Source organism: Candida oxycetoniae (assembly GCF_023343755.2).
Source record: "Candida oxycetoniae strain CBS 10844 chromosome Unknown scaffold4, whole genome shotgun sequence".
Taxonomy (NCBI): Eukaryota; Fungi; Ascomycota; class Pichiomycetes; order Serinales; family Debaryomycetaceae; genus Lodderomyces; species Lodderomyces oxycetoniae.
In genome coordinates this window covers 145,314-157,318 of record NW_026055367.1, presented here as the reverse complement: position 1 = coordinate 157,318, position 12,005 = coordinate 145,314, and the positions used below count along the sequence as shown (strand labels likewise).

Sequence of the window (12,005 nt, the reverse complement as noted above, 5' to 3'; positions counted from 1 at the left end):
CTCTCTTCTTTTTTTATTATACCAACCACCACCACCACCAATCTTTCCATTCTCCAATTATGTGGCCGTTCTCCAAGTCTGAGGATAAACAGGACTTAGAGGAGATAGGTAAAAACCTACCTCCTGATTTGAAAGAGTTTCTAATCAAGGAGAACCCCGAAGTCAGAAATCAAAGTGAAATAGAAGCACCTTATAAATTTGAATCATCAAAGCGTGTTAAACAGGTTAACCGAATACTCTCGCAGCTACCACCAAGAAGCAGCGAAGAAGAGTTGGAATTTGGGAATTTCAAAATAGCTAATCAGATAAATAAAGTTACCGATGTTAATTGTGCCGAGTTAGAATATAGCCTACATCAATGCTATCACCAGTTTTCAGCCTTTTTCGATTTATTTAAACTTCCTTGTCTTGATAAACAAGAAAAAGTACGCGTTTGCAAAAACTTGCAAAATGATGCGTTGAAATTGTTGCATTATCAAAGTTGTTACGATATACCTCAATGTTTTGCCATCAAGGCCTTTGTGGACGTTGCGTTTGTAAAGAATTTTGGAAATTTGGGAGAAAAAACTGACAATCTGGATAGCACAGACCAATTCTATAAAGATATAAATAATGCATTTGACGAGCTTTGGAAAAGTTGAGCAGGCTATCGAGCAGAGCGAGATGGTCCTATCAAGTACACGCTCTCTATAGTGAGTGAGAATACACTATCGAGAAACAGTCAATGCTCCACCATCGAGAAACAGTCAATGCTCCACCATCGAGAAACAGTCAATGCTCCACCATCGAGAAACAGTCAATGCTCCACCATCGAGAAACAGCATTGACTGTTTCTCGCTTTGCTCGATAGTGGAAGGAGTTTCTCAAATATTAGCTGCCATATCCTGCCATAGTTTCAACTTTTCGGGAAATTTCATACTGGCAACTAGTCCTGATGTACTAGGAAAGACATATATTGTTGTTTGTAGTGGTATTTGAGAGTAAATGTATTCGATGAGTTTGTTATACAATTCATCCTTGCCCGTTTTGATCTCACCCCAAACAAAGTTATCCCTAGTCAACAGAAACTTCATATTTAGCTGCTGCTTGTAATACTTTACAAAAACCTCCCAAATTCCTTTCCCTATTAGCACCACGTTTCTTGCCTTACTCTCATTAATCTCCTTTATTAGCCGAGGCAAGTTATCAAATTTCTCTGCCTCTGTTAGATCCTCTGCCCTTTGGGTACACCTTAAAGATAAATCTGAAAATCCTATATCGTACTTGATCAAGTCAAAGTCGTCAGCTGGTGTACACCCCCTAGCTATCAAATTCTGTAAATCATCACCATCACTCTTTATCTTAACAGCAACTTTTTCCAACAAGTTTGACTGGTTGAATAGTTTCCAAAACAAATTAGAATGATGCGCATAGTGGTGCTGTTGGATCGAAGACTGTACACCTGGGTTATACCCCACAAATAAAACTTCAAGATTCGAATTTAGCGAGTGTCTTAGATCTGGTAATTCAGATGTGTCAACATTTGCTCTTTTAGATTTAGGACTGGATCTGGGACTGGATCTGCTACTAGATCTGCTACTAGATCTGCTACTAGATCTCACGCTTTTTGAAGGTTTTGATATTTTCACATTATCGCCAATTTTCACCAAACCATCGTCTTCTTCATATTTGAATGTTTGTATAATACTTTTGAGGGTCTTTGTCATATCCACTGGGGTGCGGGAAAAAAACGAAAAAAAAAAAAGGCAACCAAAGCTCAGATGAGCAGGAAGTGAAAACAAAAAACTGTTTTCAGGGCTAAGGGGCGCTTTCAAAGAACGTTTTGGGGCTCAAGAAAAAATGGAACGGGAACTCTCACCTATTACACCTGATGGAATTGGGTCTGAGTCGACCCCTATCAGGAATAGAATTGACTCGACAGAGTATATTACTGCTCGTGGTGGTGATGATGATGATGGTGGTGGTGGTGATGTCACCACAAGCTCTTACAATCGATTGGATGATGAAGAGACCGAAAAGCAAGAACTTCAAACCATTCTTGATACCCACCCGGATTTGAATATCGCTGGAAAGGAAACTCACAAATTAAACCCCGTCAATGTTGCTCATGTCATGTTTTCACCACGAAGAAAGAATCGACAGCGTGAGTTGCAATCGTTTGAGGATCAGTCTCCTATAAAATCGAGGCAATTGCTGCTGCTGCTACTGCTGCTACTGCTGCTACTGCTGGTGCTGCTGCTGGCACTGCCGTTGCATCAACAATATGCTGAACGTAATAGTGGCAATAGTAGAAGAATATTTGATCCATATACCCCCTACACCTTGAACTTGTATCTACAACTAATTATCAACTTGATACTATGGTCGTTTATTGTGTATCTTATTTACGTCACCATCACCACAATTAACTCTGATATACAGATAAAGATTGAAGAGTTTTCTATACAAATCCTAGAGGAAATATCAGCTTGTTCTAGGGAATATTTGAGGAATAAATGCGATTCTCCAGATAGACCGCGAGTCATTGATCATGAATGCAGCTTGTTAGACAAGTGTCGGAACCAAGATCCAATGAAATTTGCAAGACTGAAAATCTCCATTGAATTGATAGCCGAGATTATTAATGCATTTTTTGACAAAATTAGCTACAAGAGCTTGATTATTTTGGTGATATTGCTTGTAATAACTATTGTGTACACAAGCATAACTCTTAAAAACTACCAGGTGGAAAACAAAGGCACTAAAAACACAGGACACGAAGCAGGAGGTGATAAAGAGGTGACACTATCGAGCAGAGAAAAGTTGTCAAAAGGTGATAAAGAGGTGACACTATCGAGCAGAGAAAAGTTGTCAAAAGGTGATAAAGAGGTGACACTATCGAGTAGAGCGAGATAGTGGAGCAACACCTAGTAGCTTGTTACGAGATTATCAACACCTAGTAGCTTGTTACGAGACCATCGAGCAGAGGAAAGTTGTCAAGACACGCAGGAGGGAGAAGAAAGGGGAATCAATGGCCCTTCCTCATTGGTTCCACCCAAAAGGTATATTTTCATTGTAAAAACCGTTTTCAGTAATCTTCCTTATTTTTTCCCAAACAGGACTAATTATTTTTTTTTCGCAGCCATTGCAATAAATAAGAACATCAGGATAGACAATAAAGATGGACTAATCGGAAGGCTACAATACTCAGGAGGCAAGGTTGCAATACATATATAAAGTAGCAATTATCAAATATGATTCATATTGGTTTCATTCACCGATCAGTAGGCCACATTTGCTACTGTTTTTGATTCTTTTTTTTATTTTTTTATTTTTTTCCTTTCTTTATGTCTTCCCAATTATTTTACACCATGGATGAAAAGCACAGGTTTGATGAAGATGTAGAGGAGATCGAAGCCGATCTCGAAAAAAACATCTTTATGTTTGTTGATTGGAGGAAGGACTGGTTTATATTCTTACGTGGGACAATCTATATGTGTACATCAGCCGTGAGCACTCCGTTAAATACATGGATCTACGGTAATATAATGGGTGCGCTACTGGACTATTATCTTGGAGAATTTGAGTCATATGACCAATTCATCAAGCAATGTTTGATATTATGTGGAGGACTCATGATTGTTGGTGTAGGGAAGATGGTTTTTGTCACGTTGGGTATTTCCACATGGATGAAGTTTGGTGAAATTCAACAACTGAGAGCTAGGAGACAAGTATTTAGCAAAATTTTGAACCAAAATACCAAATTTTATGATTTAAATCCAAATATAATGGGAGAGTTGACTCAAGTAAATAGATGCATTGAAGAATTGCGTTCAGGTACTTCAGAGATTATTGGAGAAACGATACAAACGGCGGCGTTAATTTTAGGATTAACGGTTATTTCTTTTATTCAATCGTGGGCGATCGCTTTGATTATATTGGCTTCTGCACCAGTGATGGCTGCCTTTGCGTGGTATTTTGGAAGGTTGAGTTGTGTGAATCAAGAAGACGAAAATGAAAAATCTTCAAAGGCAAGCAAAATCATGGATTGGTGTTTAGTATCGCCAATGAGTGTAAGAGCGTTCAACGGGAAATATATCGAGCTTGTAAAGTTTAACAGGTTTGTCTCCGAGTCTGCACGAGCCTACTATGGGGTAGCCAATGCTGTATCTGCGAATTCTGGAGTATTAAAGTTTTTAACCTTGATGATGTTTGTTCAGGGGTTTTGGTTTGGTAATTTCTTATTAACAAATGGTAAAGTTACAATCAATCAGGTATTTACTTGCTTTAGTTCGTGTTTAATGTTGGGCCAGTCTATTTCCGAGATAAGTCAATTGATGGCCGTGATGAACACAGCACATGCAGCTGCTGGAAGAATATCAACATACTTGAACAAGTCCTCTGAAAAGAATTGTGAGGAAAAAAAACACCAGTGTTTTCCTTTGTCTTGTTTCGGAAAAATTTCATTTATCAATGTTAGGTTCAAGTATCCTGCAAGGGATAATTTGGTCTTGAATGATGTATCATTCAAGTTTTTACCCAATAAAATGAATTATTTAGTTGGTACTTCCGGATCTGGAAAATCAACAATTCCCTTACTTTTAATGAAATTGTACGCATCTTCTGGCTACATCACAATTGATGGTATTGACATTGAGCTACTTGACCCAAGCTGGATATCTCAAAATATAACTTTAGTGCAACAGACGCCTATAGTATTTGAAGGGACGATTCGTGAGAATGTCGCTCTTGCAGTTATTGATGAGTACGAGTCACTCGAATGTGTTCCTTTAAAAATGATAAGAGATGCTGCCGAATTTGCCTTGTTGGATTTGGATTTAGATCAGCAGATTACGTCATCATCGCTATCTGGTGGACAGCGACAGAGGCTAGCTATTGCCAGAGCGAAATTGAAAGATTCGCCAGTTTTAATTTTGGATGAAGCTTTTAGTGCCTTGGATGAAGAAACCAAACAACAATTGATAAAAAGAGTCCATAGCTGGAGACGAGGACGAACTACAATAGTAATCACCCACGAATACAATCACATCGAGACGGATGATAATGTTGTTGTAATGGAGAACGGACGAGTTATAGAGCAAGGTAGATTTAGAAACCTTCGAAACAGTTTGTTTTTCACCAGTGAGAGTTTGAAAAAAAGATACAAGTCAGCAGCAGCAGCAGCAGAGGCATCTACTCACGAAAAGAAGAGATGTAGTATAGAGGTTGAAGAAATGCTGATAGAATCCAATACAGATACAGATATTGAAGCCCAAGTTCAGGAGTCAGAACACTTAATGGGGGTGTTGGCTATTCTCAAATACTGCAGCGAAACAATTGATGCAAAGGCAATTATTATTCTCGGGGTAATCTTATCAATACTAGAAGGCGGAGCTTCACCAGTATTTTCATTTTGCTTCTCAAAGTTGCTATCAACTACGCTTGATGCGTCGATTGGGAAAAACATCGACAAAGCAATTATTCAATGGTCATCTGTTTCCATTGCTGTTGCCCTTTTCGTTGGTATGACTGCCTATGCATCAAAGTTTTGTTTGTCTTATGCTAGCGAGAGGTGGGTAATCTCTTTGAGAAAGTTGTCTTTGCAAAGGATTAATGGTCAAGATATGTCCTTTTTTGAAAACATAAAACCAGCACAGATTACTACCTTGTTGATGAATGATACTCGAGACTTGAGAAACTTGGTAAGCTCATTTCTTTCTGTTGCGGTGAATCTTTTTGTAATGGTACTTTTAGGAATCATATGGGCGATTGTTTCTGGCTGGAAGCTTGCGTTGGTTGGAATCTCATTCGTTCCACTTATTTTCCTAATTACAGCTGCTTATGGAAGAGTTTTGGAGTCCGCGGAGAATAGATACAAAACTAGTGTTGCTACTCTTGAAACACTTTTTCATCAAACAGTGACATCTATTAAAACAATAAAATTATTCTACATGAACAAGCATTTTTATGACAAATTTGAAAAAGATATGAGGGACTTGCATTGTCAAGGAACTTACAGAGCTATCCAAACTGGCATCGGACTTGCTATTAACGAGTTGATCACTGCAATAGCCACGGGGGTAATTTTATACTTTGGCATGGAGTTAGCGGGAACTTACAAATATAATCATGAGCAGCTCCTACAAGTTATAACATTGTTAACTTTCACCTTGACAAATGCATCTAGCTTGATCCATCAGCTACCAGAGATCACTAGAGGACAAAGGGCGGGCACCTTTATTGTCAAATTGCTTGAAGACATTCCATTTTCGAGAATTGAAAATGACGGAGAGATAATACCTCGAATTAAGAATCCTGTTTTGTGTTTTGAAAACGTTTCATTTGGATATGGATATCAAAGCGTACTTGATAACGTCACGTTTTGTATTGAAAAAAATCAATTGATAGGGTTGGTTGGAAAGTCTGGAACTGGAAAGTCAACTATATCGTTTTTAATTCTTCGTCTTTTAAAGCCAGATACTGGTTCTATACAAATTTACAACAAGGACGTTTCAAACGTTAACATCGATTGGCTTCGAGAAACAATTAGTATAGTACCCCAATTCCCAAAGTTTTTTGAAGGAACCATATTGGAAAACCTCATCTACGGTATCAGTCCCATAAAACAAATATCTATGGAGGAGTTAAACAAACACCTTGTGCACTGTGGAATGTATGACTTTGTTGTATCTCTTCCGGAAGGTATACATACTCGAATTGGAGAAGGTGCCAATACGTTACTTTCTGGAGGACAATTACAAAGGTTGTCGATAGTTCGGGCTTTGCTAAGGCGTCCTAAGATCTTGATATTTGATGAGTGTACTTCAAACTTGGATCCAACGAACGCTACACTAATCATGGAATTGATTATGAGCTTGAAACATCAGTACACCATTCTCTGTATCACTCATGACGAGAAACTAATGCAACACGTTGACAGAGTAATCGAATTAAACAGAGGTTCAGCGATTGAAAGAATATAAAAATATTTATGGAAAACATGTTTCGAAAAAATAATACATAACAAGTGAAAAATAACAAATTACAATTCTTCTTTCACTTTCACTTTCCTTCTCTCTCTCTCTTTCTATATATATATATATATAAATATATATATAATTATGGCGAGTACTTTACACTGATTGGAGGAATGTCAACATCCTCGCCGTTTTCATCTTCACAACATGCTTGAAGAACCAAGTACTTAACATGTGAAGGAATTTCCTTTTTGCTCACTTTTTTAATCACTTCTGAAATTGTCAAACCTAATCTTTCTTGATTCTTTTTAGCTGGGAAGAACGAAGCGTACAATACAACTACGTCATAGGATAAAATCGAAATTTCCAATCCATCTTCGTTCTGGAACCGGTCTAATAATTCTTGTAAAGTAATATCATCCTCAATTACGATTTGATCCCACACAGTGTCAAATTCTTTCTTACCGTATTTTCCTTTTGCAGATTTTATTGGTTCAGAGAATCCAATAAACGGCAAAGCCAAATTGATGAATCCATTCTTGTATTGTTCAATATCATCTTTTTCATCCACTACCTTGTACAATTCCAAACAAACCAACCCGGTGACCAATGCAGTAGTTGTGGCAATTGCAGGAATGATCTTACCCGCAATAAACTTGGTTTTGTGCGCGTCAACTGTTTCAATACCATAGTTCAAAGCTCTACAGTTTGAAGCAGCCGTAATAAATTCAATGTGATGATTAGTATCGTCATCTTTTTCAAATTCTATTGGGCTTAATCTATAGCCAGCCAAAGTGCTTGGCTCTGGTAACGAAGCGGCTATTTTACGAATTTCATCATCATCAAATGAACCTGATAACCGGTTGGCTTGCTCCTCTGCTTCTGCCTCGGTAGTCGCAATGGAAACACCTGATTTGGGTTTAAATTCTGGGATTTCCAAATTCTGCAAAGCCTTTTTATATTCTTCTATTGAAACGTTTGGTTCTTTTAACCCATAAATAAACGCTAATAAATTAGCTCCCCCAACAATAAAGTCCAAATGATCCTTATTGTTGATGTCAAACTCTAATGGTTTGGGTGCTCTCTTTGGTCCCGACCAAAATGGTTCTCCAGAGGAAGTCTTGGCATCAGGTGGGAAATTGTAAAGCAATTGCTTGATATCGTGATTGAATTTTGCTTCAAATTCAAGTCTTGCCCATCTTATACAATCGTCAAAGTCATAAGGGCGTTTGTTCAAGTAATTTGAGATATTCTCCAAAGTTCCTTTCTTATCCGTGTTTTGCTTCAAACTCTGCTCAACAAAATTTGGTTGACTCAAGTACAAGTTAACACTTTCGGGAGATTCAACAAAGTAGCCTTGAAATAAGGATTTGGCCCAGGCAATTGTATGGTCGATCTTACTTGGAAACGATCTCAAGGTACACAAGGGGATAGATTTTTCTGGTGGATCATGGGAAGACGAGTACGACTCTGTCAAATTTGGGACAATAACTTGGGTGTTACCTTTTGTACCCAAAGTACCCGATTCCAACAATGGCTTCTTGTGGAAGATACAACGACGATCAACATACTCTCTAGCTTCAATGTTATCCAACGCATTAGTAACAATATCCAAATCGTTCCAGAATTTATCATCAAAAACATTTTCAGTTTCCGGGCCGACTTTGTCCAACTTTGATACTATTTTACCTTTCAAGGCAGGATTCATTAGTTGAACGGCACGAGCAGCTACATCCGACTTATTTTTATTAACATCTTTTGGTCTGAATAAAAATTGACGGTTCAAATTTGATTTCTCAATTGAGTCGTTATCAGTGATAACAATTTTACCATTTGGTCCAGACCCTAAACCCATCATCGCCCAATTCTTCAACATCTCACATCCAATAGCACCAGCACCAACCAAAAACACTTTCAAGTTTGAAATCTTTTCCTGAAATGCCTTTCCAAAAACGGCAATCTGTCCGTCGTACCTTGATCCAATAGGTTTGTTGTTTTCGGCATTTCTTGGGAAATCTTTTCCTGAAGGTAATGACTCCAATGAATCAAAATATAGCCATTGCTTTATTGGTGTAAATTTAGAAGAGCAACATTTCAAAACTTCTTGTGCAATCAAACCACCAAAAAATGCAACCACACCTGGAATGTCACCTTGAGCTTGATAAAACAACTCCTTTAAATACTTTTCATCTAATTGTTCAACAATGTTTTTATTTTGAGTAGCCAATTCTTCGGCATATCTAAAAGCTTCAGTGGCATCTTCTTCATTGTATGGAGAAGGTAATTGTCCATTGTGTTTGCTTCTAAACGCATGAAGCGCCTGGAAACCAATATGCAATTGTCCGGGTCTATCGAATTTAGCAAAATCCGAAATCAAATATTCTGGATTTTTCAATTGTTCAAGTAGTGGTTCGAATTTAACATCCTTTGGCACTTTAACTTGTGTATATTGCCCACCTCTTTGATATTCCCCATAACTTTCATCAATCTCGATTTTAAAAGCATATGGACCCAATACTTCTACTCTATGTGGGGTTCCATCATTCAATTTGGGCATTCCCTGTACTTCTGTGAACTTTACATAATCGCCGTCCTCTAGACCGTGTCTACTTTCATCCAACATAGATACAGTGCCGTTTTTTTCAATATCAGATACAATTCCCGTCAATGGTTCTTCTCCGCGTTGGTCAACAATAGTAAACTTTTCACCGAAATCAACAAATATCTGCCCAAATAAACCCCGAATATCACCATTGATGTATCCAATGTCATTGGCGTGGGTTATTTGGTCAATTTTGACTTGCTCCTCCAAGGAGATATTCGTTGAAACTATACACTTGAACTTGAGCAATGTTTCCTTATCAATGTTATCAACAACGCCAATTGGCACGTACGAGTTCAATTCCGCCAATTTGGCTGCACTGACTCTATCTGTAGGTTGGCCAATTTCCGACTCAGACAAGAAGAACTGGGTCGACAAATCCTTTAGCTCAATAGGGTGTGGGTCATACAAACTCAAGGACTTGACTCCTGCAAGAGCTATATTCTTTGCAATTTCAATGCCTAACCCGTTCAAGCCAATAATCAAGACATTGGCATTCTGCATTTTAAGCATAGCTTCTTTACCCAAGACGTATAATTGACGGGAGTATAGCCCTTCATCGATGTCCTGAGGCGATGGCAAGTCAATCTGCATATTATCCGACATTATCAAGCTTGTCTCTTTTATTCTCAATCTCTCTTTTGTTTTGCTTCACTTTACCTTTAGCTAACCTTACCTAACCTGTCCGTACCTTTAGCTAACCTTACCTAACTTTACTTGAACTTACCTAACCTTACTTGACCTTTCTTCTTTCCACCAATCACCTATAAAGTGAATAAACCTAGACTCCTTGTTTTACCTTCAAGTTGCTCAAGATTCGTACTTTGAAAAAACTGAGGCAAATTGAAATGGTAGAAGAGGTCGTGTTGATTGTTACATTTTTCACTCCGAAGTTCGAAGGTGTACAAAAGGGGAAATTAATGCGGCATAGACACTAGCGACGCGACACTATCGAGCGGAGCGAGATAGTGGAGCATACTAGCTGCTATCGACTCTATCGACACTATCGAGCGGAGCGAGATAGTGGAGCATACTAGCTGCTATCGACTCTATCGACACTATCGAGCGGAGCGAGATAGTGGAGCATACTAGCTGCTATCGACTCTATCGACACTATCGAGCGGAGCGAGATAGTGGAGCATACTAGCTGCTATCGACTCTATCGACACTATCGAGCGGAGCGAGATAGTGGAGCATACTAGCTGCTATCGACTCTATCGACACTATCGAGCGGAGCGAGATAGTGGAGCATACTAGCTGCTATCGACACTAGTGATCCTCTAGTATAGCTACACTAGCAGAGTGAAAGCAAAGCTAGTGATCCTCTACTGTAACTACACTAGCAGGACGAGAGCGAAGCTAGTGATCCTCTACTGTAACTACACTAGCAGAGTGAAAGCGAAGCTGGTGGTTCTCTAGTATAACTACACTAGCAGTACGAGAGCGAAGCTAGTGATCCTTTACTATAATTGACAGGTTGTTCAGCTTATCAAGAAAAGGCTTATACTTGATAGGTTCAGCTTATCAAGAAAAGGCTCATACTTGATAGGTTAGGCTTATACTTGACAGATTCATCCTGTCACAAGAGTCTACGCCTCTCTACTCTATATAGTCAATAAGTAGCTAGCGTCGGTGTAGTCAGTGCTCCCCGATCTCGCTTTGCTCGATAGTGTCCATTCCGTATCTCCTTAGTATCTCATCAACGTCGAATTCAGCATCTCTAGGTTCCATAGTCTTTACTACACGTCCCGGAACACCAGCTACGAGTGAATTTGCGGGCACGTTTTTGGTAACGACGCATCCTGCGGCGATTACACAACCATCGCCAATTGTGACACCCCCAACTACTGTGCAATTCGAGCCTAGCCAGCAATTGTTCCCAATAGTGACCGCAAAGGCATTTTCCAATGCGTGGTTTCTCAAAGTTGGATCAATTGGGTGCGTTGGGGTCAAGATTGACACTCCTGTTCCACACATTACATTATCACCAATTCTCACAATTGAGCAATCCAAGATTGTTAGATTGTAGTTGCTGTAGAAGTTTTTTCCAAGATACGTGTTGAAACCATAATCGAAATATATGGGATATTCCATAAACGTACCTTCTCCAACATGCCCAATAAATGTTTTCAAAAAGTCTCTTTTGGCATCTTGATACTCTTTAGAGGACTTGTAATCTCTAAATCTGAAATTTCCGTAATCTAACAAATAGTCTCTCAACCTCATTCTAGCCAATTCCAAATCTTTCTGACCTGGGTTATAAAGCATCCCCGAGATCATTCGCTCATAGTTTTCAAACGCGTTTTTGTCTTCAAGAGTGAATGGAAGATGGTTTAAATTGTCCTTGGCAAATTGGATCAACTCATTATCTTTTCCAATCCTGACGTTTACTTGCTTGCAAAAGTCCTCTTTACTAGCAAAAACTGGCATTTTGTGGGAAAAAAAGA

At 38.8% G+C, this 12,005-nt stretch overlaps 6 protein-coding genes across 6 annotated transcripts; 3 read left to right on the top strand and 3 right to left on the bottom strand. All coding sequences in view use genetic code 12, as the record gives it.

The window, feature by feature from the left end:
* Positions 1–59: 59 nt before the first annotated feature.
* Positions 60–641, top strand: KGF56_000983 (uncharacterized protein; the record flags this gene model as incomplete). The annotated part of the gene is made up of 1 exon (XM_049326948.1): positions 60–641. One exon carries the CDS (start codon positions 60–62, stop codon positions 639–641), a length of 582 nt encoding a protein of 193 aa, XP_049181886.1.
* Positions 642–863: 222 nt separating this feature from the next.
* Positions 864–1,706, bottom strand: KGF56_000982 (uncharacterized protein; the record flags this gene model as incomplete). Its single annotated transcript, XM_049326947.1, has 1 exon — positions 864–1,706. The coding sequence occupies one exon, from the start codon at positions 1,704–1,706 to the stop codon at positions 864–866; it is 843 nt and encodes a 280-aa protein (XP_049181885.1).
* A 133-nt stretch (positions 1,707–1,839) lies between these two features.
* Positions 1,840–2,895, top strand: KGF56_000981 (uncharacterized protein; the record flags this gene model as incomplete). Its single annotated transcript, XM_049326946.1, has 1 exon — positions 1,840–2,895. One exon carries the CDS (start codon positions 1,840–1,842, stop codon positions 2,893–2,895), a length of 1,056 nt encoding a protein of 351 aa, XP_049181884.1.
* A 455-nt stretch (positions 2,896–3,350) lies between these two features.
* HST6 (ATP-binding cassette alpha-factor transporter) lies at positions 3,351–6,962 on the top strand (the record flags this gene model as incomplete). The annotated part of the gene is made up of 1 exon (XM_049326945.1): positions 3,351–6,962. One exon carries the CDS (start codon positions 3,351–3,353, stop codon positions 6,960–6,962), a length of 3,612 nt encoding a protein of 1,203 aa, XP_049181883.1.
* A 136-nt stretch (positions 6,963–7,098) lies between these two features.
* Positions 7,099–10,164, bottom strand: UBA1 (E1 ubiquitin-activating protein; the record flags this gene model as incomplete). Its single annotated transcript, XM_049326943.1, has 1 exon — positions 7,099–10,164. One exon carries the CDS (start codon positions 10,162–10,164, stop codon positions 7,099–7,101), a length of 3,066 nt encoding a protein of 1,021 aa, XP_049181882.1.
* A 1,032-nt stretch (positions 10,165–11,196) lies between these two features.
* KGF56_000978 (acetyltransferase) lies at positions 11,197–11,988 on the bottom strand (the record flags this gene model as incomplete). The annotated part of the gene is made up of 1 exon (XM_049326942.1): positions 11,197–11,988. One exon carries the CDS (start codon positions 11,986–11,988, stop codon positions 11,197–11,199), a length of 792 nt encoding a protein of 263 aa, XP_049181881.1.
* Positions 11,989–12,005: the final 17 nt, after the last annotated feature.